Source organism: Vidua chalybeata, chromosome 32 (assembly GCF_026979565.1).
Source record: "Vidua chalybeata isolate OUT-0048 chromosome 32, bVidCha1 merged haplotype, whole genome shotgun sequence".
Classification (NCBI taxonomy): Eukaryota; Metazoa; Chordata; class Aves; order Passeriformes; family Viduidae; genus Vidua; species Vidua chalybeata.
This window is the reverse complement of record NC_071561.1, coordinates 366,800-389,607: the sequence shown is the minus strand read 5'-3', so window position 1 is coordinate 389,607 and position 22,808 is coordinate 366,800. Positions and strand designations below refer to the sequence as shown.

The 22,808-nt window shown below is 60.1% G+C and overlaps 3 protein-coding genes across 3 annotated transcripts; 1 reads left to right on the top strand and 2 right to left on the bottom strand.

Annotated features, from left to right (window-relative positions):
• Positions 1 to 877: 877 nt before the first annotated feature.
• On the bottom strand, positions 878 to 3,155 carry FAU (FAU ubiquitin like and ribosomal protein S30 fusion). The gene is made up of 5 exons (XM_053968220.1): positions 3,065 to 3,155; positions 1,536 to 1,618; positions 1,295 to 1,439; positions 1,142 to 1,197; positions 878 to 1,037 (listed from the first exon to the last, which is right to left on the bottom strand). Exons 2-5 carry the CDS (start codon positions 1,608 to 1,610, stop codon positions 912 to 914), a joined length of 402 nt encoding a protein of 133 aa, XP_053824195.1. The 5' UTR covers positions 1,611 to 1,618; positions 3,065 to 3,155; the 3' UTR covers positions 878 to 911.
• Positions 3,135 to 6,076, top strand: MRPL49 (mitochondrial ribosomal protein L49). The gene is made up of 4 exons (XM_053968219.1): positions 3,135 to 3,255; positions 4,062 to 4,200; positions 5,430 to 5,551; positions 5,625 to 6,076. The coding sequence occupies exons 1-4, from the start codon at positions 3,190 to 3,192 to the stop codon at positions 5,769 to 5,771; spliced, it is 474 nt and encodes a 157-aa protein (XP_053824194.1). The 5' UTR covers positions 3,135 to 3,189; the 3' UTR covers positions 5,772 to 6,076.
• A 523-nt stretch (positions 6,077 to 6,599) lies between these two features.
• LOC128801846 (pre-mRNA-processing factor 39-like) lies at positions 6,600 to 22,734 on the bottom strand. Its single transcript, XM_053967973.1, has 14 exons — positions 22,598 to 22,734; positions 21,544 to 21,706; positions 19,977 to 20,102; positions 18,733 to 18,851; positions 17,357 to 17,524; positions 15,672 to 15,843; positions 14,593 to 14,700; positions 13,284 to 13,448; positions 11,924 to 12,050; positions 10,591 to 10,859; positions 9,335 to 9,519; positions 7,725 to 7,799; positions 6,849 to 6,960; positions 6,600 to 6,767 (listed from the first exon to the last, which is right to left on the bottom strand). The coding sequence occupies exons 1-14, from the start codon at positions 22,732 to 22,734 to the stop codon at positions 6,702 to 6,704; spliced, it is 1,992 nt and encodes a 663-aa protein (XP_053823948.1). The 3' UTR covers positions 6,600 to 6,701.
• Positions 22,735 to 22,808: the final 74 nt, after the last annotated feature.

Below are 22,808 nucleotides of genomic sequence, written 5' to 3'. Positions count from 1 at the left end.
CAGCCCCTGGGGAAGGCGCGGACCCCTCATGGAACCCCTCAGGGACGGACCTGGCGGCTGAACCATGAGGGGAACAGCGCCGGGGGGGCTCCAGGCTGCTATCAGCCAGGGGAGAGGGAACGCGGTTGTAAAGGCCGCTGCACACCCCTGATATCCCCTCACATCCCCCCTCAGACCACAGCCCGAAGAGATCCGCAACCAACCTCCGCCCACCGGTGCTGGGACAAAATGGCCGCTGTGCCCCCTCACGGGCGCTTAAATAGCGCGCGGGGCATGCCGGGAAAGGGGGCGGGGCGTGAACGCTGCGGGGGAGGAAAAGGCGCGAAAAGACGCGAGGGGTGAGAGGCGCCCCCTGGCGGGTGAGGCCGTGAGAGGAAACCCCGGGGGAGTTTTGGGGGTGGTTTGGTTCCACCGGAATTCGTTCGGCAATTTCCGGCACCGCTCCGAAGGGTTCGGAGCCATCAATTAACTCTCTGGACGGCTTTTCGGCTCCCTCCTCCGCCAATCGGGAGTTTCCGGATGTCCCTCGGGGCTCTCTCAGCCCCGCCCACCGCCGCACTCGGATGTGTCCGTCGCCGTTCGGCTCCCTCAGCCCCGCCCACCGGCGCACTCGGGTATTTCCGGCAGCGCTCGGCTCTCCGCCTCCCCCATAGAGAATCATTCCCCAGACAGCGTCTTCTCATTAGCAGCCTCCCAATTAACGCTCATTAAGCTTCTCCCTCTAATTACCCGCCCCATCAGCTGCTCGGGAACCTCTATTAACCCCTTCTAGGCCAGCTTCACCCCCAAACCACTCTGAACACTTCACAACCAATTTTAAAACAAAGTTAAAAAAAACCCCAGGAAAGCACCAAAAAAAACTCGAAAAGCCCCAAAATGCCGGGAATTGACCCCGAATTCCTTTATTGGCCTCAGGAGTTGGCGTTGGGACCCTTCTTCTTGCCGAAGGTGGGCACGACGTTGACGAAGCGCCGGTTGTACTGCATGCGCCGCTTGGCCCGCCCCGTCTTCTTCTTCTTCTTCTCCTGCTTGGCCACCTGGTTAAATATGGGGGGGTCAGGGGGGGTCCCCAAAAACCCGGCAGGGTCCCCAAGCCCCGTGGGGGTCCCCTAAAGCCGGGGGGAGCCCCCTCAGCGCTCACCTTGGGGGTCTGGCCCCTCACTTTGCCGGCGCGGGCGAGGGAGCCGTGCACCTTCCCTGGGGGGAGGAAGGAAATCGGGGTGTTGGTGGTGGCGGGGGGGGGGTTGTTTTGCTAATTAACACGTCGATAATTAGCGGCCCCCCCCGGAATTACCGCCCAGCAGGCGCGTGGAGAGGTCCAGGGTGGTGAATTCGGGGAGGGGGCTCTGCCCCAGCACGGCCTCATCGTCCAGGGGGGTCCCGGCGTGCAGCAGCACCTGCTCCTCGGGGGGCACCCCCGAAAGCTCGGCCACCCTCTCCTGGGGAGGGGGGCACAAAGAGAGGAGAGGGGGGGGTCAGCACCCCAAAATCGGGGGGGGACTGGGGAGGGGGACAGCCCGAATTTGGGGGCTCACCTTGATCTGGGCGAGGGTCTCGGAGCCGCAGAGCTCGAGGGTGAGGAGGGTCTGGCCGCGGATGAAGAGCTGCATGGCGGCGGCTGGGGGGGGGGGATTTGGGGGAGGGGTTAGGGGGGTCCCCACAGCCCAAAAATGGGGGGCACAGCCTGGAAGCGGAGCGGGGATCCCCAGGAAAGGGGGGGAGGTGAGGGAGGAGCGGTTTTGGGGGTGATTTGAGGGCTGTTTTCGGGGAGGCGAGCGGTGTTTGGGGGTGACGGGGGCGGATGTTGGGGGTCCTGGTTGTTTTGGGTGGGATTGGGGCTGTTTTTGGGGTGTCTCTGGCTGTTTTTGGGGTGTTTCTGGCTATTGTCGGTGGGATCATGGCAGTTTTTGGGGTTTCTGGCTGTTTTGGGGTGTTTCTGGGGGGCTGTGGCAGTTTTGGGGTGCGGTTTGGGGTGTCCCTGGCTGTTTTGGGTGGGATCACGGCAGTTTTGGGGGTGTTTTTGGGGTGTTTCTGGCTGGTTTTGGGGTGTCCCTGGCTGTTTTGGGTGGGATCATGACAGTTTTGGGGGTGTTTTTGGGGTGTCTCTGGCTGTTTTGGGTAGGATCACGGCAGTTTTGGGGGTGTTTTTGGCTGGTTTTGGGTGTCTCTGGCTGTTTTGGGGGTGTTTTTTGGGTGTTTCTGGCTGTTTTGGGGTGTCTCTGGCTGTTTTGGGGGTTTTTTGGGGTGTCTCTGGCTGTTTTGGGTGGGATCACGGCAGTTTTGGGGGTGCTTTTGGGGTGTTTCTGGCTGTTTTGGGTGGGATCATGACAGTTTTGGGGGTGTTTTTGGGGTGTCTCTGGCAGTTTTGGGGGTGCTTTTGGGGTGTTTCTGGCTGTTTTGGGTGGGATCATGACAGTTTTGGGGGTGCTTTTGGGTGTCTCTGGCTGTTTTGGGGGTGTTTTTGGGGTGTCTCTGGCTGTTTTTGGGGTGTCTGGCTGTTTTGGGTGGGATCACGGCAGTTTTGGGGGCGTTTCCCATCACCTCTCCCGCCCACAGGACTTTGTCACCTGGCCTGGGGCCGCGGGGACAAAGGGCTGTGCCGGGGGGGGGGGGGGACACTGGGGGTCCACCGGCAGCACCCTTGGGTGCCCCCCACGACCGCCTCGAGGGCCCCCCCATAGCCCCCAAACCTTTGCAGCCCCCTCAGAATCCCCCCAAACCCCTCAGACCCCCCCTCACCTGAATCCCCATTAGAGCCCCCCAAAAAACTCCCCAGACCCCCCAATAGACCCCCAACCCCACAAAAGACCCCCTAAACCCCTCCAGAGCGCCTCAAACCCCCTCAGGATCCTCCCCCAAACCTTCCCTGAACCCCTCCCGCCCCTCCAATACCCCCCTGAGCCTCTCCAGAGCCTACACAACGCTCCCCCCACCTCAGACCCCCTCAGAGCCGCCCCAAACCCTCCCCAGCGCCTCCCCTGCCGTCTCCCCGAGCCCCCTGGAGCCCCCGGACCCCTCAAATCCGCCCCAAATTCGCGGCCCGGGTCCCCGGGCCCGGCCCCACCTCAGCGGCTCCCTCAGGGCTCCGAGCGCGGCGCGGAGAGAGCGCGCTGACGTCACGCGCGCGCGCGTGCGTGCTGCGCGGTGACGTCAGGAGGGCGGGAAGGCGGAGGAGGAGGAGGAGCCAAGATGGCGGCGATGGCGGCGCTGGGCCGGAGGCTGCGGGCGCTGGGCCGGGGGGTCCGGGGCCTGCAGGTACCGGGGGGGGGCTTTGGGGGGATTCAGGTGCTGAGGGCGGGGGGGAGTTGTGAGGGGGGAATTGGAGTGGGAGGGGTGCTGAGGGGTGAAGGGAGATTTGAGCCCCTGAGGGGATTGGGGAGAGGGAATTGGGGGTTTAGGGAGGGGAAATTGGGGTGATCCTGAGGGGGGGGGGGGGGGGGGAGAAGAAATTGGGGGGGGGAGTGGAGAGGGGAGATTTGGGGGGGTTCCTAAAAAGGGAGAGGGGAAATGGGGAGGGGGGGGGTTGGGGGTGAAGAAATGGGGGAGGGGGAGCTGGGGGGGGTCTCAGGGGTTTTGGGGGGGTTCCTAAAAAGGGAGGGGGAGCCGGGGGGGTCTCTCAGGGATTTTGGGGGTGAAGAAATGGGGAGTGGGACCTGGGGGGGTCACTCAGGGGTTTTGGGGGGGGGTCCTAAAAAGAGAGGGGGTGCTGGGAGAGGGGAAATGGGGGATTTTGGGGGGGTGAAGAAATGGGGGAGGGGGACCTGGGGGGGGGGGGGGGGTCTCAGGGGTTTTGGGGGGGTTCCTAAAAAGGGAGGGGGAGCTGGGGGGGTCTCTCAAGATTTTGGGGGTGAATAAATGGGGGAGGGGGACCTGGGGGGGGGTCTCAGGGGTTTTTGGGGGGTTCCTAAAAAGGGAGGGGGAGCTGGGGGGGTCTCTCAAGATTTTGGGGGTGAATAAATGGGGGAGGGGGAGCCGGGGGGGGTCTCTCAGGATTTTGGGGGGTTCCTAAAAAGGGAGGGGGGAGCCGGGGGGGTCTCTCAGGGTTTTGGGGGTCCCCACAGAGCCCGGCGGGGCCCCCCCGTTACGAGGAGTCCGCGGCCGAGTTCGGGTTCGTGCAGCGGCTGCTGCCCCCCAGCCGCGTGCCCGAGCCCCCCCCGCACCCCAAATACCCGACCCCGTCCGGCTGGAGCCCCCCCGCAGGTCAGCGACCCCCGGGCGGGGGGGCGGTAATTACCCCTGGGGCTAATTAGCTGCGGTAATTAGCGCCGGGGGGAGGGGAGGGATTAGCGCGGTTCCTTTAGGGGTTTTTTCACTCTGGGGCTTCATGGTTTTGTGGGAGGTGTTTAATTACCCCCGGGGGGGGGGTTAATTACCCCGGGCGGCTTAATTACCCTGGGGGCATGTTAATTAACAGCGGGTGGTGTTAATTACCCCAAAATATTCCCTTCAAGAGGGAATCACCTCAACCCAAACAGCAAAGATTTATTGACTCCAAAGCTGGTTAAATTGCCCCGGGGTGGGTTGAATTCCTTTGAGGGGGTGTTAATTAATTACGGAGGGTGTTAATTACCCCCGCGGGTGTTAATTACCTCGGGGGCAGGCCCAAAATGTTTCCTTGAAGGAGAAAGTGATTCCAAACCAATTAGTGAATTTAGGTGGGGTGGCTGTTAATTACTCTTGGAGATTTTAATTTCCTCGGGGGGGGGGGGGTGTTAATTACCCCCGGAGAGTGTTAATTACGCTGGGGGGGTGTCCCAAAATATTTCCTTGAAGGAGGAACTTGGGGTGAAAGGGGAAAAAAAAATGGCCAAAACTGGCCCCAAAAATGGGGATTTGGGGAAAAATTTGGGCTAAAATGGTGAAAAAAGGGAATTTTGGAGGGTAAATTTGGGGAGAAATGGGGAAAAAATGGGAATTCGGGGGAAAACTTGGGGAGGGGGAAATGGCCAAAAGTTGTGAAAAATGGGAATTTTGGGGGGAAAATTTGAGGAGAAATGGGGAAAAAAAATGGGAATTCTGGGGAAAATACAGGGGGGAAATGGCCAAAAATGGTGAAAAATGGGAATATTGGGGAAAATACGGGGGGGGGATGGCCAAAAATGGTGAAAAATGGGTATTTTGGGGGGAAAATTTGGGGAGAAATGGGGAAAAAAAACCCGGGAATTCTGGGGAAAATTTGGGATAAAATGGCCCAGAATGATCCAAAAAAAAAAAAAGGGAATTTTGCGGGGAAATTCGGCTTCAAATGGCCAGAAATGGGAATTTTGGGAAGGAGATTTGGGGGAAAGGGTGAAAAAGGGAAACCAAGCAGTGAAGAGAATTTAGGCGGGGTGGGTGCTAATGACCCCCGGGGGGTGCTAATGACCCCCGGGGGGTGCTAATTACCCCGGGGGGTGCTAATTACCCCCGGGGGGTGCTAATTACCGCAGGGCCCCCCCCGGAGCTGCCCTACTCGGTGCGGCGCTCGCGGCTGCACAACCTGCCCGTGTACCTGGGGCTGCGGCAGGGCCGGCGCCTCACGGAGCTGCGCCGCATCCACGGCGACATCTGGGTGAGTGGGGGGCTCGGGGTGGGGGGGGGGTCCGGGGGGGCTCCCCCTGACCCCCCCCCCCGCTGCCCCCCAGGCGCTGCAGCGGGACCTGAGGGCGTTCCTGGCCTCGCTGGGGGTCCCCGAGGTGCCGGCGCAGGTGAACGAGGTGACGGGGACGCTGCGGCTCGGGGGGCACTGGGGGCCCCAGGTGCGGCAGTGGCTGCTGCAGAGGGGCTTCTAGGGACCCCAAACCTGCTGGGGGGACCCCCAAATCTGCCTGGGGAACCCCAAATCTGCCGGGGGAACCCCAAATCTGCCGGGGGAACCCGAAATCTGCCGGGGGAACCCGAAGTCTGCAAGGGATCTGCTGTGGATACACCTGGAGCATCCCGGAATGGACCCTGGGCAGTGCAGCAGCTCCTGGGGGCACCTCCAGACCCACCTGGAGCACCCCAAAATCTGTTTGGGGCACCTCCAGATCCACTTGGGCACCTCCAGATCCACCTGGAGCACCCCAAAATCTGTTTGGGGCACTTCCAGATCCACCTGGGCACCTCCAGATCCACCTGGAGCACCCCAAAATCTGTTTGGGGCACCTCCAGATCCACTTGGGCACCTCCAGATCCACCTGGAGCACCCCAAAATCTGTTTGGGGCACCTCCAGATCCACCTGGAGCACCCCAAAATCTGTTTGGGGCACCTCCAGATCCACCTGGAGCACCCCAAAATCTGTTTGGGGCACCTCCAGATCCACCTGGAGCACCCCAGAATCTGTTTGGGGCACCTCCAGATCCACCTGGAGCACCCCAAAATCTGTTTGGAGCAGCTCAAAATTCACAGGGAGGCTTCGAATCCACCTGGATTCACCTGGAGCACCCCAAAACCTGCCTGGAATCTGCCCCAAATCCCTCCGGAGCACCCCAAAATCTCTTGGGGGTACCTCAGAATCCACGCTGGCCTCCCAAAGTCCACGGAGAGGATCCCAAAATCCACCCTGGGGTACCCCAAAACCTGCTGGGAGCCCCCCCCAGAACGGAGCAAACCCCAATAAACGCCTCAGAGACGAGGGTAACTCCTCGCAGCCTCTTTATTTACAATGCCCCCCCCCCCAAATTTTGGGGGAGGGGTCCCGCAGTCTGTACAGGGGTGGGGGTGGGGGTGCAGAGCCCCCTCAGCTCTGCCCGTAGTAGTGGCTGTAGCCCCAGGGGCTCTGGTAGCCGTAGGTGCTGTAGCCGTGCTGGGGGGGGATAAAAAGGGGGGGAGGATCAGCCTGGGGACCCCCCCTGGAGACCCCAAAACCCCCCCAAAAAACACCCACCTGGTACCAGTAGTTGTAGGAGGGGTTGGGGTCCCCCCCCGAGAAGTTGAGGGGCCCCAGGAGCCCCGAGGGGTCGTCGGGACGGAGCCGCTTGTCGTCGGGTTCTTCTGAGCTGGGGGGGGAAATTGGGAGGAAAATTGGGAAATAAGGGGGGGAAATTGGGGGGAAATGTGGGAGGAAAAGGGGGAAAATTGGGGGGAAAGAGGAAGAATGTGGGGGGGAAAGGAAAAATTTAGGGGGGAAAAATTGGGGGGGAAATGTAGAGGAAAATGTGGAGGGAAAAGGGGAGAATTTTGAGGGGGGGAAATGGGGAAAATGTTGAGGGAAAAGGGGGAAAAATTGGGAAGAAAGGGGAAAATTGGGGGGAAATGTGGAGAGAAAAAAGGAAGCTTTTGGGGTTGATTTGGGGCCGATTTGGGGTTGATTTTGGGGCTGATTTTGGGACTGATTTGGGGCTGATCTGGGGCCAATATTGGGACTGATTTGAGGCTGATTTAGGGCCGTTTTGGGGCCAATTTTGGGGCTGATTGGGGCCGATTTGGGGTTGATTTTGGGGCCGATTTTGGGACTGATTTGGGGCCGATTTGGGTCTGATTTTGGGGCCGATTTGGGGTTGATTTTGGGGCTGATTTTGGGACTGATTTGGGGCCAATTTGGGGCTGATCTGGGGCTGATCTGGGGCCGATATTGGGACTGATTTGGAGCTGATTTAGGGCCGTTTTGGGGCCAATTTTGGGGCTAATTTTGGGGCTGATTTGGGGCCGTTTTGGGGCTGATTTTGGGGCCGTTTTGGGGCTGATTTGGGGCTGTTTTGGGGCTGTTTTGGGCTGATTTTGGGGCTGATTTGGGGCCGATTTTGGGGTCCCGGGGTCTCACCCGTTCTCGGGCGCCCGTTTCCGGGCCGCGTGCGCCTTCAGGATCTTCTGGTGCTCATCGTAGGCCTTGAGCAGGCTGGGGAGGGGGCAGCGCTCAGGGGGGAGCCCCCAGACCCTTTTTGGGGTCCCCCCAGGCTGTTCTGTCCTTGAGCAGGCTGGGGAGGGGCTGGCAGCCCCCAGACCCTTTTTGGGGCCCCCCAGGATGTTTTGTCCTGGGGGAGGGGGCAGCACTCAGGGGGGAGCCCCCAGACCCATTTTGGGGTCCCAGGGGGAGCCCCCAGACCCTTTTTAGTGCTCCCCCCCCAAGATGTTTTTATCTTGAGCAGGCTGGCGAGGGGCCCCCCAGATCCATTTCTCTGTCCCACACGCAGCCCCCAGCCCCATTTTGGGGTCCCACCCACCCCATTTCAGGGTCCTACACCCAGCCCCATTTCGGGTTCCCACACAGATCCCCCAGCCCCATTTCAGGGTCCCAGGGGGATCCCCCAGCCCCATTTCCCTGTCCCAGGGGAGCCCCCAGCCCCATTTCAGGGTCCCACACCCAGCCCCATTTTGGGGCCCCATTTCCCTGTCCCACATGCAGCCCCCAGCCCCATTTCAAGGTCCCACAGGGATCCCCCAGCCCCATTTCCCTATCCCAGGGGATCCCCCAGCCCCATTTCCCTGTCCCACAGGGATCCCCCAGCCCCATTTCAGGGTCCCACACCCAGCCCCATTTTGGGGCCCCATTTCCCTATCCCAGGGGATCCCCAGCCCCATTTCCCTGTCCCACATGCAGCCCCCAGCCCCATTTCCCTGTCCCAGGGGATCCCCAGCCCCATTTCCCTGTCCCAGGGGGATCCCCCAGCCCCATTTCCCTGTCCCAGGGGGATCCCCCAGCCCCATTTCCCTGTCCCAGGGGATCCCCAGCCCCATTTCTCTGTCCCAGGGGGATCCCCCAGCCCCATTTCCCTGTCCCACAGGGATCCCCCAGCCCCATTTCCCTATCCCAGGGGATCCCCCAGCCCCATTTCCCTGTCCCACATGCAGCCCCCAGTCCCATTTCAAGGTCCCATGGGGATCCCCCAGCCCCATTTCCCTATCCCAGGGGATCCCCCAGCCCCATTTCCCTGTCCCACAGGGATCCCCCAGCCCCATTTCCCTGTCCCACAGGGATCCCCCAGCCCCATTTCCCTATCCCAGGGGATCCCCCAGCCCCATTTCCCTGTCCCACAGGGATCCCCCAGCCCCATTTCCCTATCCCAGGGGATCCCCCAGCCCCATTTCCCTGTCCCACAGGGATCCCCCAGCCCCATTTCCCTGTCCCACAGGGATCCCCCAGCCTCATTTCCCTATCCCAGGGGATCCCCCAGCCCCATTTCCCTGTCCCACAAGGATCCCCCAGCCCCATTTCCCTGTCCCACAAGGATCCCCCAGCCCCATTTCCCTGTCCCACAGGGATCCCCCAGCCCCATTTCCCTGTCCCACAAGGATCCCCCAGCCCCATTTCCCTGTCCCACAGGGATCCCCCAGCCCCATTTCCATGTCCCACATGCAGCCCCCAGCCCCATTTCAAGGTCCCATGGGGATCCCCCAGCCCCATTTCCCAGCCCCCCGGGGGTGTCCCCCCACCTGTGGATGCTGGAGCCGAAGTCCTCGAGGAACTCGACGCGGCGCTGCGAGAAGAGCAGCTTGGCCTCGTCGGGCAGGGGGCTGCGCAGGGCGCGCTCGAAGCAGCTCATGGTGTTGCCCTCGTTCTGCCCCACGTCCGCCCCAAACTCCATCTCCAGCAGGTTGGCGTGGAGCCGGGCGTTGTCCTGCCCCACCCCGGGCACAGCGGGCTCTTGGGGGGCTGGGAGGGGGCTGGAGGGGGTTTGGGGGGGACTAGAGGGGGTCTGGAGGGGATTAGAAGGGGTTTGATGGGGACTAGAGGTGGTCTGGGGGGGATTAGAGGGGGTCTGGGGGGGATTAGAGGGGGTTTGGGGGGGACTAGAGGGGGTTTGGGGGGGCTTTGGGTGGGACTAGAGGGGGTTTGGGGGGGACTAGAGGGGGTCTGGAGGGGATTAGAGGGGGTTTGGGGGAACATGGCGGGCTTTAGGGGGACATGGGGGGCTTTAGAGGGGGTTTGGGGGGGACTAGAGGGGGTCTGGAGGGTCTTGGAGGGGGTTTGGGGGAGACTAGAGGGGGTTTGGGGGGGGCTTTGGGTGGGACTAGAGGAGCCTTGGGGGGACTAGGGGAGCTTTGGGGGGGTCTTAGAGGGGGTTTGGGGGGGCTGGAGGGGCTTTTGGGGGAACTAGAGGGGGTTTTGAGGGTCTTGGGGGAGACTAGAGGGGATCTAGAGAGGCCTTGGAGGGACATGGGGGGCTTTGGGGAGCCTTAGAGGGGGTTTGGGGGGACTAGAAGGGGTTTGAGGGGTCTTGGAGGGGGCTTGGAGGGACTAAAGGGCATTTGAGGGGTCTTGGAGGGGGTTTGGGGGGGACTAGAGGGGGTTTGAGGGATCCTGGAGAGGGTCTGGGGGACCTGAAGGGGTTTGGAGGGCCTCAGAGGGGGTTTGGGGGGGACTAGAGGGGGTCGGGGGGGGCTTTGGGGGATCCTGGAGGGGGTGTGGGGGGTCTTAGAGGAGGTTTGGGGGGGACTAGAGGGGATGCTGGGGATCTTGGGGCTCCCAAATGGCATCTGAGGGTCCCCAAAACGAGCTCTGGGCATCCCCAAACAGGATCTGGACCCCGTCCAGCTGCCCCCCAGCCCCTGCCAGCACTTCCAGGCAGCCAAATCCCCACCTTTCCCCCCCCAGACCCCAATCCCAGGACCTTCCACACATTCCATCACTTTTAAAAACGATTTTAAAACCGGTTTAAACCCAGCCCCTTCCCCCCTCTCTCTCTCACCGGGTCCTTCTCCAGCGCCTCCACCAGCACCTCGCGCGCCTTGCCCAGGTTCTTCTGCACCTTGCACACCTGCCGGGCCAGCTTGACGGCGTAGAAGGAGCCCAGGGGCAACCCCTCGTTGGCCCTCATGGCCTCGAGCAGCAGCGCCTCGGCCTCGGCCACGCGGCCGTGCCGGCGCTCCAGGCTGACGCGGCGCAGCCGCACCATGGCCAGCCCCGGCACCGCGGCCTCGAAGCTGCGCAGGATGCGCCGGGCCTCGTCAACGTTGCCTGGGAACGGGGGAAATGGGGATAAAACAGAAATGGGGAAAAAACAGAGAGAAATGGGGTTATTGGGGTCCTGGGAATGGGGAAAATGGGGTTATTGGGGTTATTGGGGTCACCGGGGATCCCCAGCCCCGGCACCGCGGCCTCGAAGCTGCGCAGGATGCGCCGGGCCTTGTCAACGTTGCCTGGGAATGGGGAAAATGGGGAAAAATGGGGAAAAAACAGAGAGAAGTGGGGTTATTGGGGTTATTGGGGATCCCCAGCCCCGGCACCGCGGCCTCGAGGCTGCGCAGGATGCGCCGGGCCTTGTCAACGTTGCCTGGGAACGGGGAAAATGGGGAAAAATGGGGAAAAAACAGAGAGAAATGGGGAAAAAACAGAGAGAAATGGGGTTATTGGGGTCCTGGGAATGGGGAAAATGGGGTTATTGAGGTATTGGGGTCACCGGGGATCCCCAGCCCCGGCATCGCAGCCCTGAAGCTGCGCAGGATGCGCCGGGCCTCGTCAACGTTGCCTGGGAATGGGGAAAATGGGGATAAAACATGGAGAAATGGGGAAAAAACAGAGAGAAATGGGGTTATTGGGGTCCTGGGAACGGGGAAAATGGGGAAAAAGCAGAGAGAAATGGGGAAAAACCAGAGAGAAATAGGGAAAAAACTGAGAAATGGGGGAAAACCGGGAGAAATGGGGGAAAACCGGGAGAAATGGGGTTATTGGGGTTATTGGGGTCACCAGGGATCCCCAGCCCCGGCACCGCGGCCTCGAGGCTGCGCAGGACGTGCTTGGCCTCGTCAACGTTGCCTGGGAATGGGGCAAATGGGACAAAAAGGGGTCAGGGGTGCCCTTGGAGGGTTCTTGGGGTGCCCAGGATGCTTTTAGGACTCCCTGGGGCAGCCTGGGGCCTCCCATGTTGCTTTTCGGGGTCTCCGAGTCGCTTTGGGGTGAAATTTGAGCCCCGTCCCCCGGCTCTGGGAGCCAGCCCCCGATGGCGAGCCCAAACGGGGCCGTTCTGGGATCAGCCCCGGATTTTGGGGCTCCCTGGATTTGGGGTTTAGGAACTCCCTGACCTTGCTTCTCCTCGAAGGCGGCCCAGAGCAGGTGGATGTTGGGCTTGCGGGGCAGGTGGAAGCCGCAGGCGCGCTGGAAAACGCTGCGGGCGCCCGGCACCGTGCGGGACTCCAGGTACCGCGTGTACTGCGGGGAGAAAACGGGGAATAACGGGGGGAAACGGGGGGATAAACAGGGGAATAACAGGGGGGAAATGGGGGGATAAACGGGGGAATAACGGGGGGGAACGGGGGGATAAACGGGGGAATAACGGGGGGGAAATGGGGGGATAATGGGGGGGAAAGGGGGGGGAAGTGGGGGGATAAATGGGGGAATAACGGGGGGGAAATGGGGGGATAAACAGGGGAATAACGGGGGGAAATGGGGGGATAAACGGGGGAATAACGGGGGGGAAATGGGGGGATAATGGGGGGGAAAGGGGGGGGAAACGGGGGGGAAATGGGGGAATAACGGGGGGGAAATGGGGGGATAAACAGGGGAATAACGGGGGGAAATGGGGGGATAAACGGGGGAATAACGGGGGGAAACGGGGGGAAATGGAGGGATAACGGGGGAGAAATGGGGGGATAATGGGGGGGAAATGGAGGGGAAGTGGGGGGATAAATGGGGGATAAACAGGGGAATAACGGGGGGAAACGGGGGGGAAATGGGGGGATAAACAGGGGAATAACGGGGGAAATAACAAGGGAATAATGGGGGAAAATGGGGGAATAATGGGGGAAATAGGGGAAATAATAGAGGAATAGTGAGAGAATAATAGGGGAATAATGGGGGGAAATGGGGGAATAACGGGGAAAAATGAGGGCAAAATAATGGGAGAAATAATGGGGGAATAATGGGGGAATAACAAGGGAAAATGGGGAAGAACGGGAATAATGGGAGGAAGGAGGGGGAGAAGAGTGGGGAAAAGGGGAAGGAAAGGAAAAGGAGAAGGGGAAGAAAAAGGGGGGAAAGGGGGACAAAAAGTAGAGGAAGGAAGGTGGGGAAAAGGAGAAGGGAAAGGAGAGGATAATGGGGAGAAAAGGAGGAGAACAGGGAGAAGAAGGGAAGGAAGAGGGGGAGAAGAATAAGGAAAATGGGAAGGGAAAGGGAAGGGAAAAAAATTGGGAAAAGGGGAAGGGAAAGAGAGGGAAAATGGGGAAAAAAAGGGGGAAAAGGGTGGGCAAAAGGTGGAGGAAGGAGGGGGGAAGAAAAACAGAGGAAAGGGAAGAGGAGGAAAATAGGGAGAAAGGGAATTTGGAGGGGGGGGGAAAACGAGCGTCACTTCCCATCGAGTGGGGATTTTCTGCGGGGGGAAGGGGGATTTGGGGGGGCCGGGAGCAGCGGGGATTTCTGGGGGGAAGGGGGATTTGGGGGCACCTTGACCCAGAACTCCTCGTAGAGGGCGCAGGCGATGAGGCAGCGCTCGAAGAGGACGATGCTGCGCTCCTGGGAGCCCGCGGCCACCTCGAAGTCCAGGTACTCGCGCCAGTTCCGCAGCTGCGCCCGCTCCAGAGGCTTCACGTGGAAATAGGGCCGCTTGATCTGCCCGGGATGGGGGATTTGGGGCATTCTGGGCCTTCTGGGGGAGGCATTTTATGGGGGGGGGGAAGTTGTGGGGGAGGTCCCCGGGGGAAATGCAGGGGGGGTTTGGGGATCGCGGGGATGTTTGGCTGCTTGATCGGCACGGGATTGGGGGGATTCCAGGGGTTTGGGGGATTCCGGGGGTTTGGGGGATTCCAGGGGTTTGGGGGGGATTTCAGGGGTTTTGGGGGATTCCAGGGATTGGGGGATTCAGGGATTTGGGGGATTCAGGGGTTTGGGGGATTTCAGGGGTTTTGGGGGATTCCAGGGATTTGGGGAATTCTGGGGGTTTTGGGGGATTCCAGGGGTTTTGGGGGATTCTGGGGTTTGGGGGGGATTTGGGGGATTCTGGGGGTTTGGGGGATTTCAGGGATTTGGGGGATTTCAGGGGTTTTGGGGGATTTCAGGGGTTTTGGGGGATTCCACGGGTTTTGGGGATTCTGGGGGTTTGGGGGGATTTCAGGGATTTGGGGGATTCTGGGGGTTTGGGGGACTCTGGGGGTTTGGGGGATTCAGGGATTTGGGGGATTCCAGGGATTTGGGGGATTCAGGGATTTGGGGGATTTCAGAGGTTTTGGGGGGGACTGGGGGATTCCAGGAGGATCTGGGGGGGATTTTAAGGGGGAAATTCTGGGGAGGTCCCAGGGAGAATTCCAGAGGATCTGGGGGAGGATTCCTGGGGGATTCCAGGAGGGATTTTGCAGGGGGGGGGGGGGGGGGGAGGATCCTGAGGGAATTCCAGGGGGATCCCAGGAGACCCCAGGGGGATCCCAGGGGGATTCCAGGGAGATCCCAGGAGATTCCAGGGGGATCTCAGGATATTCCTGGGGGATCCCAGAGGATTCCAGGGGGGGATCCCAGGAGATCCCAGAGGGATTCAGAGAATGCCAGGGGGATCCCAGAGGATCCCAGAGGGATTCAGAGGATCTCAGGGAGATCCCATGAGATTCCAGGGAGATCCCAGAGGATTCCAGGGAGATCCTAGGGGGATTCCAGGTGGATCTCAGGAGATTCCTGGGGGATCCCAGAGGATTCCAGGGAGATCCCAGGGGGATCTCAGGAGATTCCAGGGGGATCCCAGAGGATCCCACCCCCTTCCACCCACCCCGTCCTCGAAGTTCCAGCGCTTGCTGACTTCGGCCTCGTTCTGGGCGTGGATTTGCTGCCTCATGGAGATCACGAGCTCCCGGATCTTCTCCTGGTCCGGCTCCTCCTGGGATCGCCGGGAACGGGAAAGGAGGGAGTATTGTTATTGGTGATCAATGGGGGAAAAAATGGCAATAATAAAATAAAACAGCAAATAAAGCCACTTGTTATTGGTGATTAATTGAGGAAAAAAAAATAGCAATAATATAATAAAACAGCAAATAAAGCCACTGCTTATTGGTGATTAATGGGGAAAAATAGCAATAATAAAATAAAACAGCAAATAAAGCCACTGGTTAGTGGTGATTAATGGGGAAAAAAATAGCAATAATACAATAAAACAGCAAATAAAGCCACTGGTTAGTGGTAATTAATTGAGGAAAAAAAATAGCAATAATACAATAAAACAGCAAATAAAGCCACTGGTTAGTGGTGATTAATTGGGAAACAAAAAAATAGCAATAATAAAATAAAACAGCAAATCCAGCCACTTATTAGTGATGATTAATTGGGGAAAAAAATAGCAATAATAAAATAAAACAGCAAATAAAGCCGAGTAGCAGTAAGTAAATTAACATAATTGAACCCGTTAAAACAAAAATTCAATTAAAGTAAACCCAATTAAAATAAACAAATCCATGCCAGATGAATAAATGCCAATAAACACAAAATGCAATCATAAAAATCCCAGGAAATAAATCAAAATCAGGGGTTAAAAAATGAACAAATGAAGGTTTTAACCCCCCCTAAATCCATGGGACAAGCGGAATTCCCGGATTTTGGGAATCTCCCAGATTTTAACCCCCTTAAGTCTGTGGGACAAGTGACATTCCTGATTTCTGGGAATCTCCTGGATTTTAACCCCCCTAAAGCATGGGAAAAGCAGAATTCCTGATTTTTGGGAATATCCCGGTTTTTAACCCCTCCAAGGCTGCAGGACAAGCGAAATTCCTGATTTTTGGGAATCTCCCAGATTTTAACCCCCCCGAGCCCGCGGGACAAGCGGAATTCCCGGATTTTGGGAGGAGCTGGCGTTACCTGAGCCTCGGGCGGGGCCCCGGGGGGCGCCTCCTCCCCCGGGGGCGCCTCGGGCCCCTCCGGGGGCTTCGGGGCGGGCTCGGAGCCGGAGCCGAGCTTGGAGCGGAGCCAGAGCAGCTCCTCGGGGGACAGGATGGCACCGGGGGGGTGCTGCAGCACGTGCTCCTTGAACCTGCAATTCCAGAGGGAGCCGGGAATTGCCACCGGGAATCGGGGAATTCACACCGAGAACTGGGGGACTCACACCCAAAACAGGGGGATTCACACCCAAAAGTGGGGGACTCACACCCAAAACTGGGGGACTCACACCCAAAACTGGGGGATTCACACCCAAAAGTGGGGGATTCACACCCAAAAGTGGGGGACTCACACCCAAAAGTGGGGAATTCACACCCAAAACGGGGGGATTCACACCCAAAACTGGGGAATTCACACCCAAAAGTGGGGAATTCACACCCAAAACTGGGGCGTTCACACCCAAAACTGGGGGAAACACACCGGGAATTGGGGAATTCACACCCAAAACTGGGGAATTCACACTGGGAATTGGGGAATTCACACCCAAAACTGGGGAATTCACACCTAGAACTGGGGAATTCACACCCAAAACTGGGGGACTCACACCCAAAACTGGGGGACTCACACCCAAAAGTGGGGGATTCACACCCAAAAGTGGGGAATTCACATCGGGAATTGGGGAATTCACACCGGGAATTGGGAAATTCACACCTAGAACTGGGGGATTCACACCTAGAACTGGGGGATTCACACCCAAAACTGGGGGATTCACACCCAAAACTGGGGAATTCACACACAAAATGGGGAATTCACACCGGGAATTGGGGAATTCACACCCAAAACTGGGGAATTCACACCCAAAAGTGGGGGACTCACACCCAAAACTGGGGGACTCACACCCAAAAGTGGGGGACTCACACCCAAAAGTGGGGGATTCACACCCAAAAGTGGGGAATTCACATGTGGAATTGGGGAATTCACACCGGGAATTGGGAAATTCACACCTAGAACTGGGGGATTCACACCTAGAACTGGGGGATTCACACCCAAAACTGGGGGATTCACACCCAAAACTGGGGAATTCACACACAAAATGGGGAATTCACACCGGGAATTGGGGAATTCACACCCAAAACTGGGGAATTCACACCCAAAAGTGGGGGACTCACACCCAAAAGTGGGGGACTCACACCCAAAAGTGGGGGATTCACACCCAAAAGTGGGGAATTCACATGTGGAATTGGGGAATTCACACCGGGAATTGGGAAATTCACACCTAGAACTGGGGGATTCACACCCAAAACTGGGGGATTCGCACCCAAAACTGGGGAATTCCCACCTGGAATTGGGGGATTCACACTGGGAATTGGGGAATCTCCCCAGGGAAATTCCCGCTGTTTCCCCAGTGCTTTCCCAGGGAATTCTGCGTGTTTCCCCAGCATTCCCCAGGGAATTCCGGGTGTTTCCCTGCTGTTTCCCCAGGGAATTCCGGGTGTTTCCCCAGGGAATTCCGGGTGTTTCCCCAGCATTTCCCCAGGGAATTCCGGGTGTTTCCCCAGGGAGTTCTGGGTGTTTCCCCAGGGAATTCCAGGTGTTTTCCCAGCATTTCCCCAGGGAATTCCGGGTGTTTCCCCGCTGTCTCCACAGGGAATTCCCGCCTGTCCCACCTCTCCCAGTGGTGGCTGTAGAGCTGCGTGGGCATGGACAGCAGGCGGTCGTAGATGGCCGTGACGGCGCGGAGGTCGCCGCGCTCCCGCTCCCACTCCACGTAGGATTCCCAGAGCTTGTCCGAGCGGAAATCCATCCCGGCCGCCGCCAGCGCCGCCTCGAACGCGCTGCGGGACCGCGGGGTCAGCGCGGGGCCCGGGAAAGGGGAGGATCCCGGGAAAAGGGGGGGAGAACCCCGGGAAAAGGGAGGGAGGATCCCGGGAAAAGGGGGGGAGAACCCCGGGAAAAGGGGGGGAGGATCCCGGGAAGTGGGGGCAGGATTCCTGGGAAAAGGGGGGACGTTCCCAGGACAAGCCAGGGTTCGTTTCCAGAGCCATTCCTGGACAATCCTGAGACATTCCTGGGACGTTCCCAGGACTCGCTCATCCCTGCACACGCTGGGTGCTCTTGAGACGTTCCCAGGTCCATTCCCAGGGATACTCCCAGGCCATTCCCAGGATTCCCCAGGTCATTCCCAGGGATTTCCCAGACCATTCCCAGGATTTCCCAGGCCATTCCCAGGGTTCCCCAGGATTCCCCAGACCATTCCCAGGCCATTCCCAGGCCATTCCCAGGGTTCCCCAGGATTTCCCAGGCCATTCCCAGGATTTCCCAGGATTCCCCATGCCATTCCCAGGACTTCCCAGGCCTGGGAAGACCTACCATTCCCAGGATTTCCCAGGCCATTCCCAGGATTTCCCAGGCCGTTCCCAGGATCCCCAGGCCATTCCCAGGCCATTCCCAGGATTCCCCAGCCACTCCCAGGCCATTCCCAGGATCCCCAGGCCGTTCCCAGGATCCCCAGGCCGTTCCCAGGATTCCCCAGCCATTCCCAGGCCATTCCCAGGATCCCCAGGCCATTCCCAGGATTCCCCAGGCCGTTCCCAGGATTCCCCAGCCATTCCCAGGCCATTCCCAGGATCCCCAGGCCGTTCCCAGGATTCCCCAGCCATTCCCAGGCCATTCCCAGGATCCCCAGGCCGTTCCCAGGATCCCCAGGCCATTCCCAGGCCATTCCCAGGATCCCCAGGCCGTTCCCAGGATTCCCCAGCCGTTCCCAGGCCGTTCCCAGGATCCCCAGCCATTCCCAGGATCCCCAGGCTGTTCCCAGGATCCCCAGGCCGTTCCCAGGCCATTCCCAGGATCCCCAGGCCGTTCCCAGGATTCCCCAGCCATTCCCAGGCCATTCCCAGGATCCCCAGGCCGTTCCCAGGATCCCCAGGCCATTCCCAGGCCATTCCCAGGATCCCCAGCCGTTCCCAGGCCGTTCCCAGGATCCCCAGGCCGTTCCCAGGCCATTCCCAGGATCCCCGGGCCGTTCCCAGCCGTCGCTCACCCCCGCACGCGCTGGGCGCTCTCGGGCCGCGCGGGGTCCAGCGAGCTCTGCAGGAGGCCGATGTAGTGCAGCCACAGCTCCAGGCTCAGCGGGATGGACTGCAGCCCCCGCTCCAGCACCTGCGCACAGCCGGCACACCTGGGCTCAGCCGGGATCACCTGGGCTCACCTGGGCTCACCTGGGCTCAGCCGGGCTCACCTGGGCTCAGCCAGGATCACCTGGGCTCAGCCGGGCTCACCTGGGATCACCTGGGCTCAGCCAGGATCAGCCGGGATCACCTGGGCTCAGCCGGGATCACCTGGGATCAGCCAGGATCACCTGGGCTCACCTGGGCACAGCTGGCACACCTGGGCTCACCTGGGCTCACCTGGGCATACCTGGGCTCAGCCGGGCTCACCTGGGATCAGCCAGGATCACCTGGGATCAGCCAGGATCAGCCGGGATCAGCCAGGATCACCTGGGATCAGCCAGGATCAGCCGGGATCACCTGGGCTCAGCCGGCACACCTGGGCTCAGCCGGGCTCACCTGGGCTCAGCCGGCACACCTGGGCTCAGCCGGGCTCACCTGGGATCAGCCAGGATCACCTGGGCTCAGCCAGGATCAGCCGGGATCACCTGGGCTCAGTCAGGATCACCTGGGATCAGCCAGGATCACCTGGGCTCACCTGGGCACAGCCAGGATCACCTGGGCACACCTGGGCTCACCTGGGATCAGCCGGGATCACCTGGGCACACCTGGGCACAGCCAGGATCACCTGGGCTCACCTGGGCTCACCTGGGCTCACCTGGGCTCAGCCGGGCTCACCTGGGCTCAGCCAGGATCAGCTGGGATCACCTGGGCTCAGTCAGGATCACCTGGGCATACCTGGGCTCAGCCAGGATCACCTGGGCTCACCTGGGCTCAGCCGGGCTCACCTGGGCTTCCCTGGGCTCACCTGGGCTCAGCCGGGCTCACCTGGGCTCAGCCAGGATCACCTGGGCTCACCTGGGCTCAGCTGGGCTCCTGCACTGCCCCTCCCCACCCAGGAAAATTGGGATTTCCCTCCCCCAGGCCTTGGAAAAACGACCATTTTCCTCCCCAAACCCATGGAACAAGCACGATTTTTTTTTTTGTTTTCCCGCCAAAACTGACAAAAACCCAGATTTTCCCCCCCAGAAGTGAGGAAAAAGGCAGGTTCCCCCCCCAGCAGACGAGGACAGGGGGGGCTCCCCGGGCTGGGGAGGGGTCCCGGGGCCGTGCCCACCTGCTGGGCGCGGCGGGCGCTGCCCAGGCGCCGCTCCAGCTCGGCGTACTTGCGCCAGTAACCGAAGCAGTAGGGGAAGCGCTGGAAGAACGCGTCGAACGCGCGCCGGGCGGCCTCCAGCAGCTCCTGGGGGCGACCCGCGGGGGTTTGGGGGGGAAATTGGGGGGGTTAGAGGAGATATTGGGGGGTTTAAAAGGGATATTGGGGGGTTTAAAAGGGATATTGGGGGGTTTGTGGGGGATATTGGGGGGTTTGGGGGAATATTGGGGGGTTTAAAAGGGATATTGGGGGGTTTGTGGGGGAAATTGGGGGGATACAGCAAGTACTAGGGGGGTTACGGGGGATATTGGGGGGTTTGTGGGGGATATTGGGGGGTTTGGGGGATATTGGGGGGTTTGGGGGGGATATTGGGCAGTTTGGAGGGGAAATGGGGGGTTTAAAAGGGATATTGGGGGGTTTGGAGAGGATATTGGGGGGTTTGGGGGGAAATTGGGAGGTTTGGGGGGGAAATTGGGGGGTTTATGGGGGATATTGGGGGCTTTGGGGGGGATATTGGGGGGTTTAGAGGAGATACTGGGGGGTTTGGGGGGGGAAATTGGGGGTGTTTTGGGGGTTACTGGGGGTTTGTGGGGGAAATTGGGGGTATGGGGGGAAATTGGGGGTTTGGGGGGGAAATTGGGGGGTTTAATAGGGATATTGGGGGGTTTGGGGGGATATTGGGGGTTTGTGGGGAAATTGGGGGGTTTAAAAGGGATATTGGGGGGATACAGCAAGTACTAGGGGGATTATGGGGGATATTGGGGGGTTTGGGGGGGATATTGGGTGATTATGAGGGAAATTGGGGGGTTTGGGGGGGATATTGGGGAGTTTGGAGGGGAAATGGGGGGTTTGGGGGGAAATTGGGGGGTTTGTGGGGGATATTGGGGGTTTTGGGGAAATTGGGGGGTTTAAAAGGGATATTGGGGGGTTTGGGGGGATATTGGGGGTTTGGGAGGGAAACGGGGGGTTTAAAAGAGATATTGGGGGATTATGAGAGAAGTCGGGGGGTTTGGGGGGATATTGGGGGGTTTACAGGCAGTATTTGGGGTTTGTGGGGGATATTGGGGGTTTCATGGGAGATATTGGGGGGTTTGGGGGGATATTGGGGGGTTTACAGGCAGTATTTGGGGTTTGTGGGGAGCGTTGAGAGTTTGTGCTAAGACACGGATTTTAACAGAAAACTGTTATTGCAACGGACCCAGGGGAACCCCTAATGAGTCTGGGGGTCACTGTCAGCTCTGGGGGTGGGATTTGGGTCTGGGGGGGTCACTGACAGCTCTGGGGTGGGATTTGGGTCTGGGGGTGCCACTGTCAGCTCTGGGGTGGGATTTGGGTCTGGGGGTGTCACTGACAGCTCTGGGGGTGGGATTTGGGTCTGGGGGTGTCACTGACAGTTCTGGGGGTGGGATTCGGGTCTGGGGGTGGGATTTGGGTCTGGGGGTCACTGACGGCTCTGGGCTGGGATTTGGGTCTGGGGGTGTCACTGAAGGCTCTGGGGGTGGGATTTGGGTCTGGGGTCCCAGCTCACCTCCTGCTCCACGTAGGCCAGCAGCTCGGTCCAGGCGCCGAAGTCGTGGGGGCTGCCCTGGGCCGCCCCCCAGAGCCGCTGGAACTCGGGGGGGAACGGGGGGGGAGGGGCCCCGTTCAGGGCCTGGGGGGGGGGGGGGCGGCACCGGGATCGGGATCGGGATCGGGATCAGGATTGGGATCAGGATTGGGATCAGGATCAGGATCGGGATCAGGATCGGGATCGGGGGGCGCGGGAGGGGGCGGCTCGGCCGGGGGGGCTGGGAGAAATGGGGGGGAGGGGCACGGTTAGTGAGGGGGGAGGGGAGGGGGGAGGGAGCACAGCTCTGCCCCTCCCCCACATCGCCCTCCCCCCCCAAAGGGCTCCTGACCCCCCCCCAACCCCCTCAGAGAGCGCCAAAATCCCCTAAAAAAAAAACCCAAAATCCCCTCAGAGCCCCCAAAATCCCCTCAAACACCCCCAAAATCTCCTCGGAGGTCCAAAAATCCCCTCAAAGCTCCCAAAATCCCCTCAGAGCCCCCAAAATCCCCTCAAACACCCCCAAATCCCCTCAGAGCCCCAAAATCCCTCAGAGCCCCCAAAATCCCCTCAAACACCCCCAAAATCTCCTCGGAGGTCCAAAAATCCCCTCAGAGCCCCCAAAATCCCCTCAGAGCCCCCAAAATCCCATCAAACACCCCCAAAATCTCCTCAGAGCCCCCAAATCCCTCAAACACCCCAAAATCTCCTCAGAGCCCCCAAAATCACATAAAAGCACCCCCAAAATCTCCTCGAAGGTCCCAAAATCCCCTCAGAGCTCGCCCCCCTCCTCACCCCAATCTCCCCTCAGTGCCCCAAATCGCCTCAGACCCCTGGAAATCCCCTCAGAGCCCCCAAAATCCCCCCAGACCCCTCCAAGCCCCCTCCCATCTCGCCCGCCCCAGCCCTCCCTCACCCCAAACCCCCTCAGACCCCAAATCCTCTCAGAGGCCCCAATTCCCTCCAATCCTCCCCAAATCCCCTCCGAGCCCCCTCAGATCCCGCCTCCATCGCGGCCCCTCAGCCCCCTCCTCACCCCCAGCCCCTCGGGCACCCCCCCGGTACCTCTCCCCCGCCCCTTCCCGGGGTCTCACCGCCGTCCCCGTCCCCGTCCATCGCCCCCCCGGTCCCGTCGGTGCCCCCGGTTCCCTCCTCGGGCCCCTCCGCCGCCATCGCGCCGCGCGGGACCCGGATGTGGCGGCCCGGAGCGGCCGCCGGGGAGGCAGCGCCGCCTGGCGGGCGGGAGG

What these genes read in the sequence shown, in the direction of transcription:
- FAU (XM_053968220.1), bottom strand. Translation starts at nt 1,610, where the DNA reads ATGCAGCTCTTCATCCGCGGCCAGACCCTCCTCACCCTCGAGCTCTGC. An exon ending in AGACCCTCGCCCAGATCAAG is followed by an intron (nt 1,440 to 1,535) that starts GTGAGCCCCCAA and finishes CCCCCTCCCCAG; the next exon opens with GAGAGGGTGGCCGAGCTTTC. An exon ending in CTCCACGCGCCTGCTGGGCG is followed by an intron (nt 1,198 to 1,294) that starts GTAATTCCGGGG and finishes TCCTCCCCCCAG; the next exon opens with GGAAGGTGCACGGCTCCCTC.
- MRPL49 (XM_053968219.1), top strand. Translation starts at nt 3,190, where the DNA reads ATGGCGGCGATGGCGGCGCTGGGCCGGAGGCTGCGGGCGCTGGGCCGG. An exon ending in GGGGGGTCCGGGGCCTGCAG is followed by an intron (nt 3,256 to 4,061) that starts GTACCGGGGGGG and finishes GGGTCCCCACAG; the next exon opens with AGCCCGGCGGGGCCCCCCCG. An exon ending in CGGCTGGAGCCCCCCCGCAG is followed by an intron (nt 4,201 to 5,429) that starts GTCAGCGACCCC and finishes TAATTACCGCAG; the next exon opens with GGCCCCCCCCGGAGCTGCCC.
- LOC128801846 (XM_053967973.1), bottom strand. Translation starts at nt 22,734, where the DNA reads ATGGCGGCGGAGGGGCCCGAGGAGGGAACCGGGGGCACCGACGGGACC. An exon ending in TGGCCTACGTGGAGCAGGAG is followed by an intron (nt 20,103 to 21,543) that starts GTGAGCTGGGAC and finishes GGTCGCCCCCAG; the next exon opens with GAGCTGCTGGAGGCCGCCCG. An exon ending in CCTACAACTACTGGTACCAG is followed by an intron (nt 6,768 to 6,848) that starts GTGGGTGTTTTT and finishes ATCCCCCCCCAG; the next exon opens with CACGGCTACAGCACCTACGG.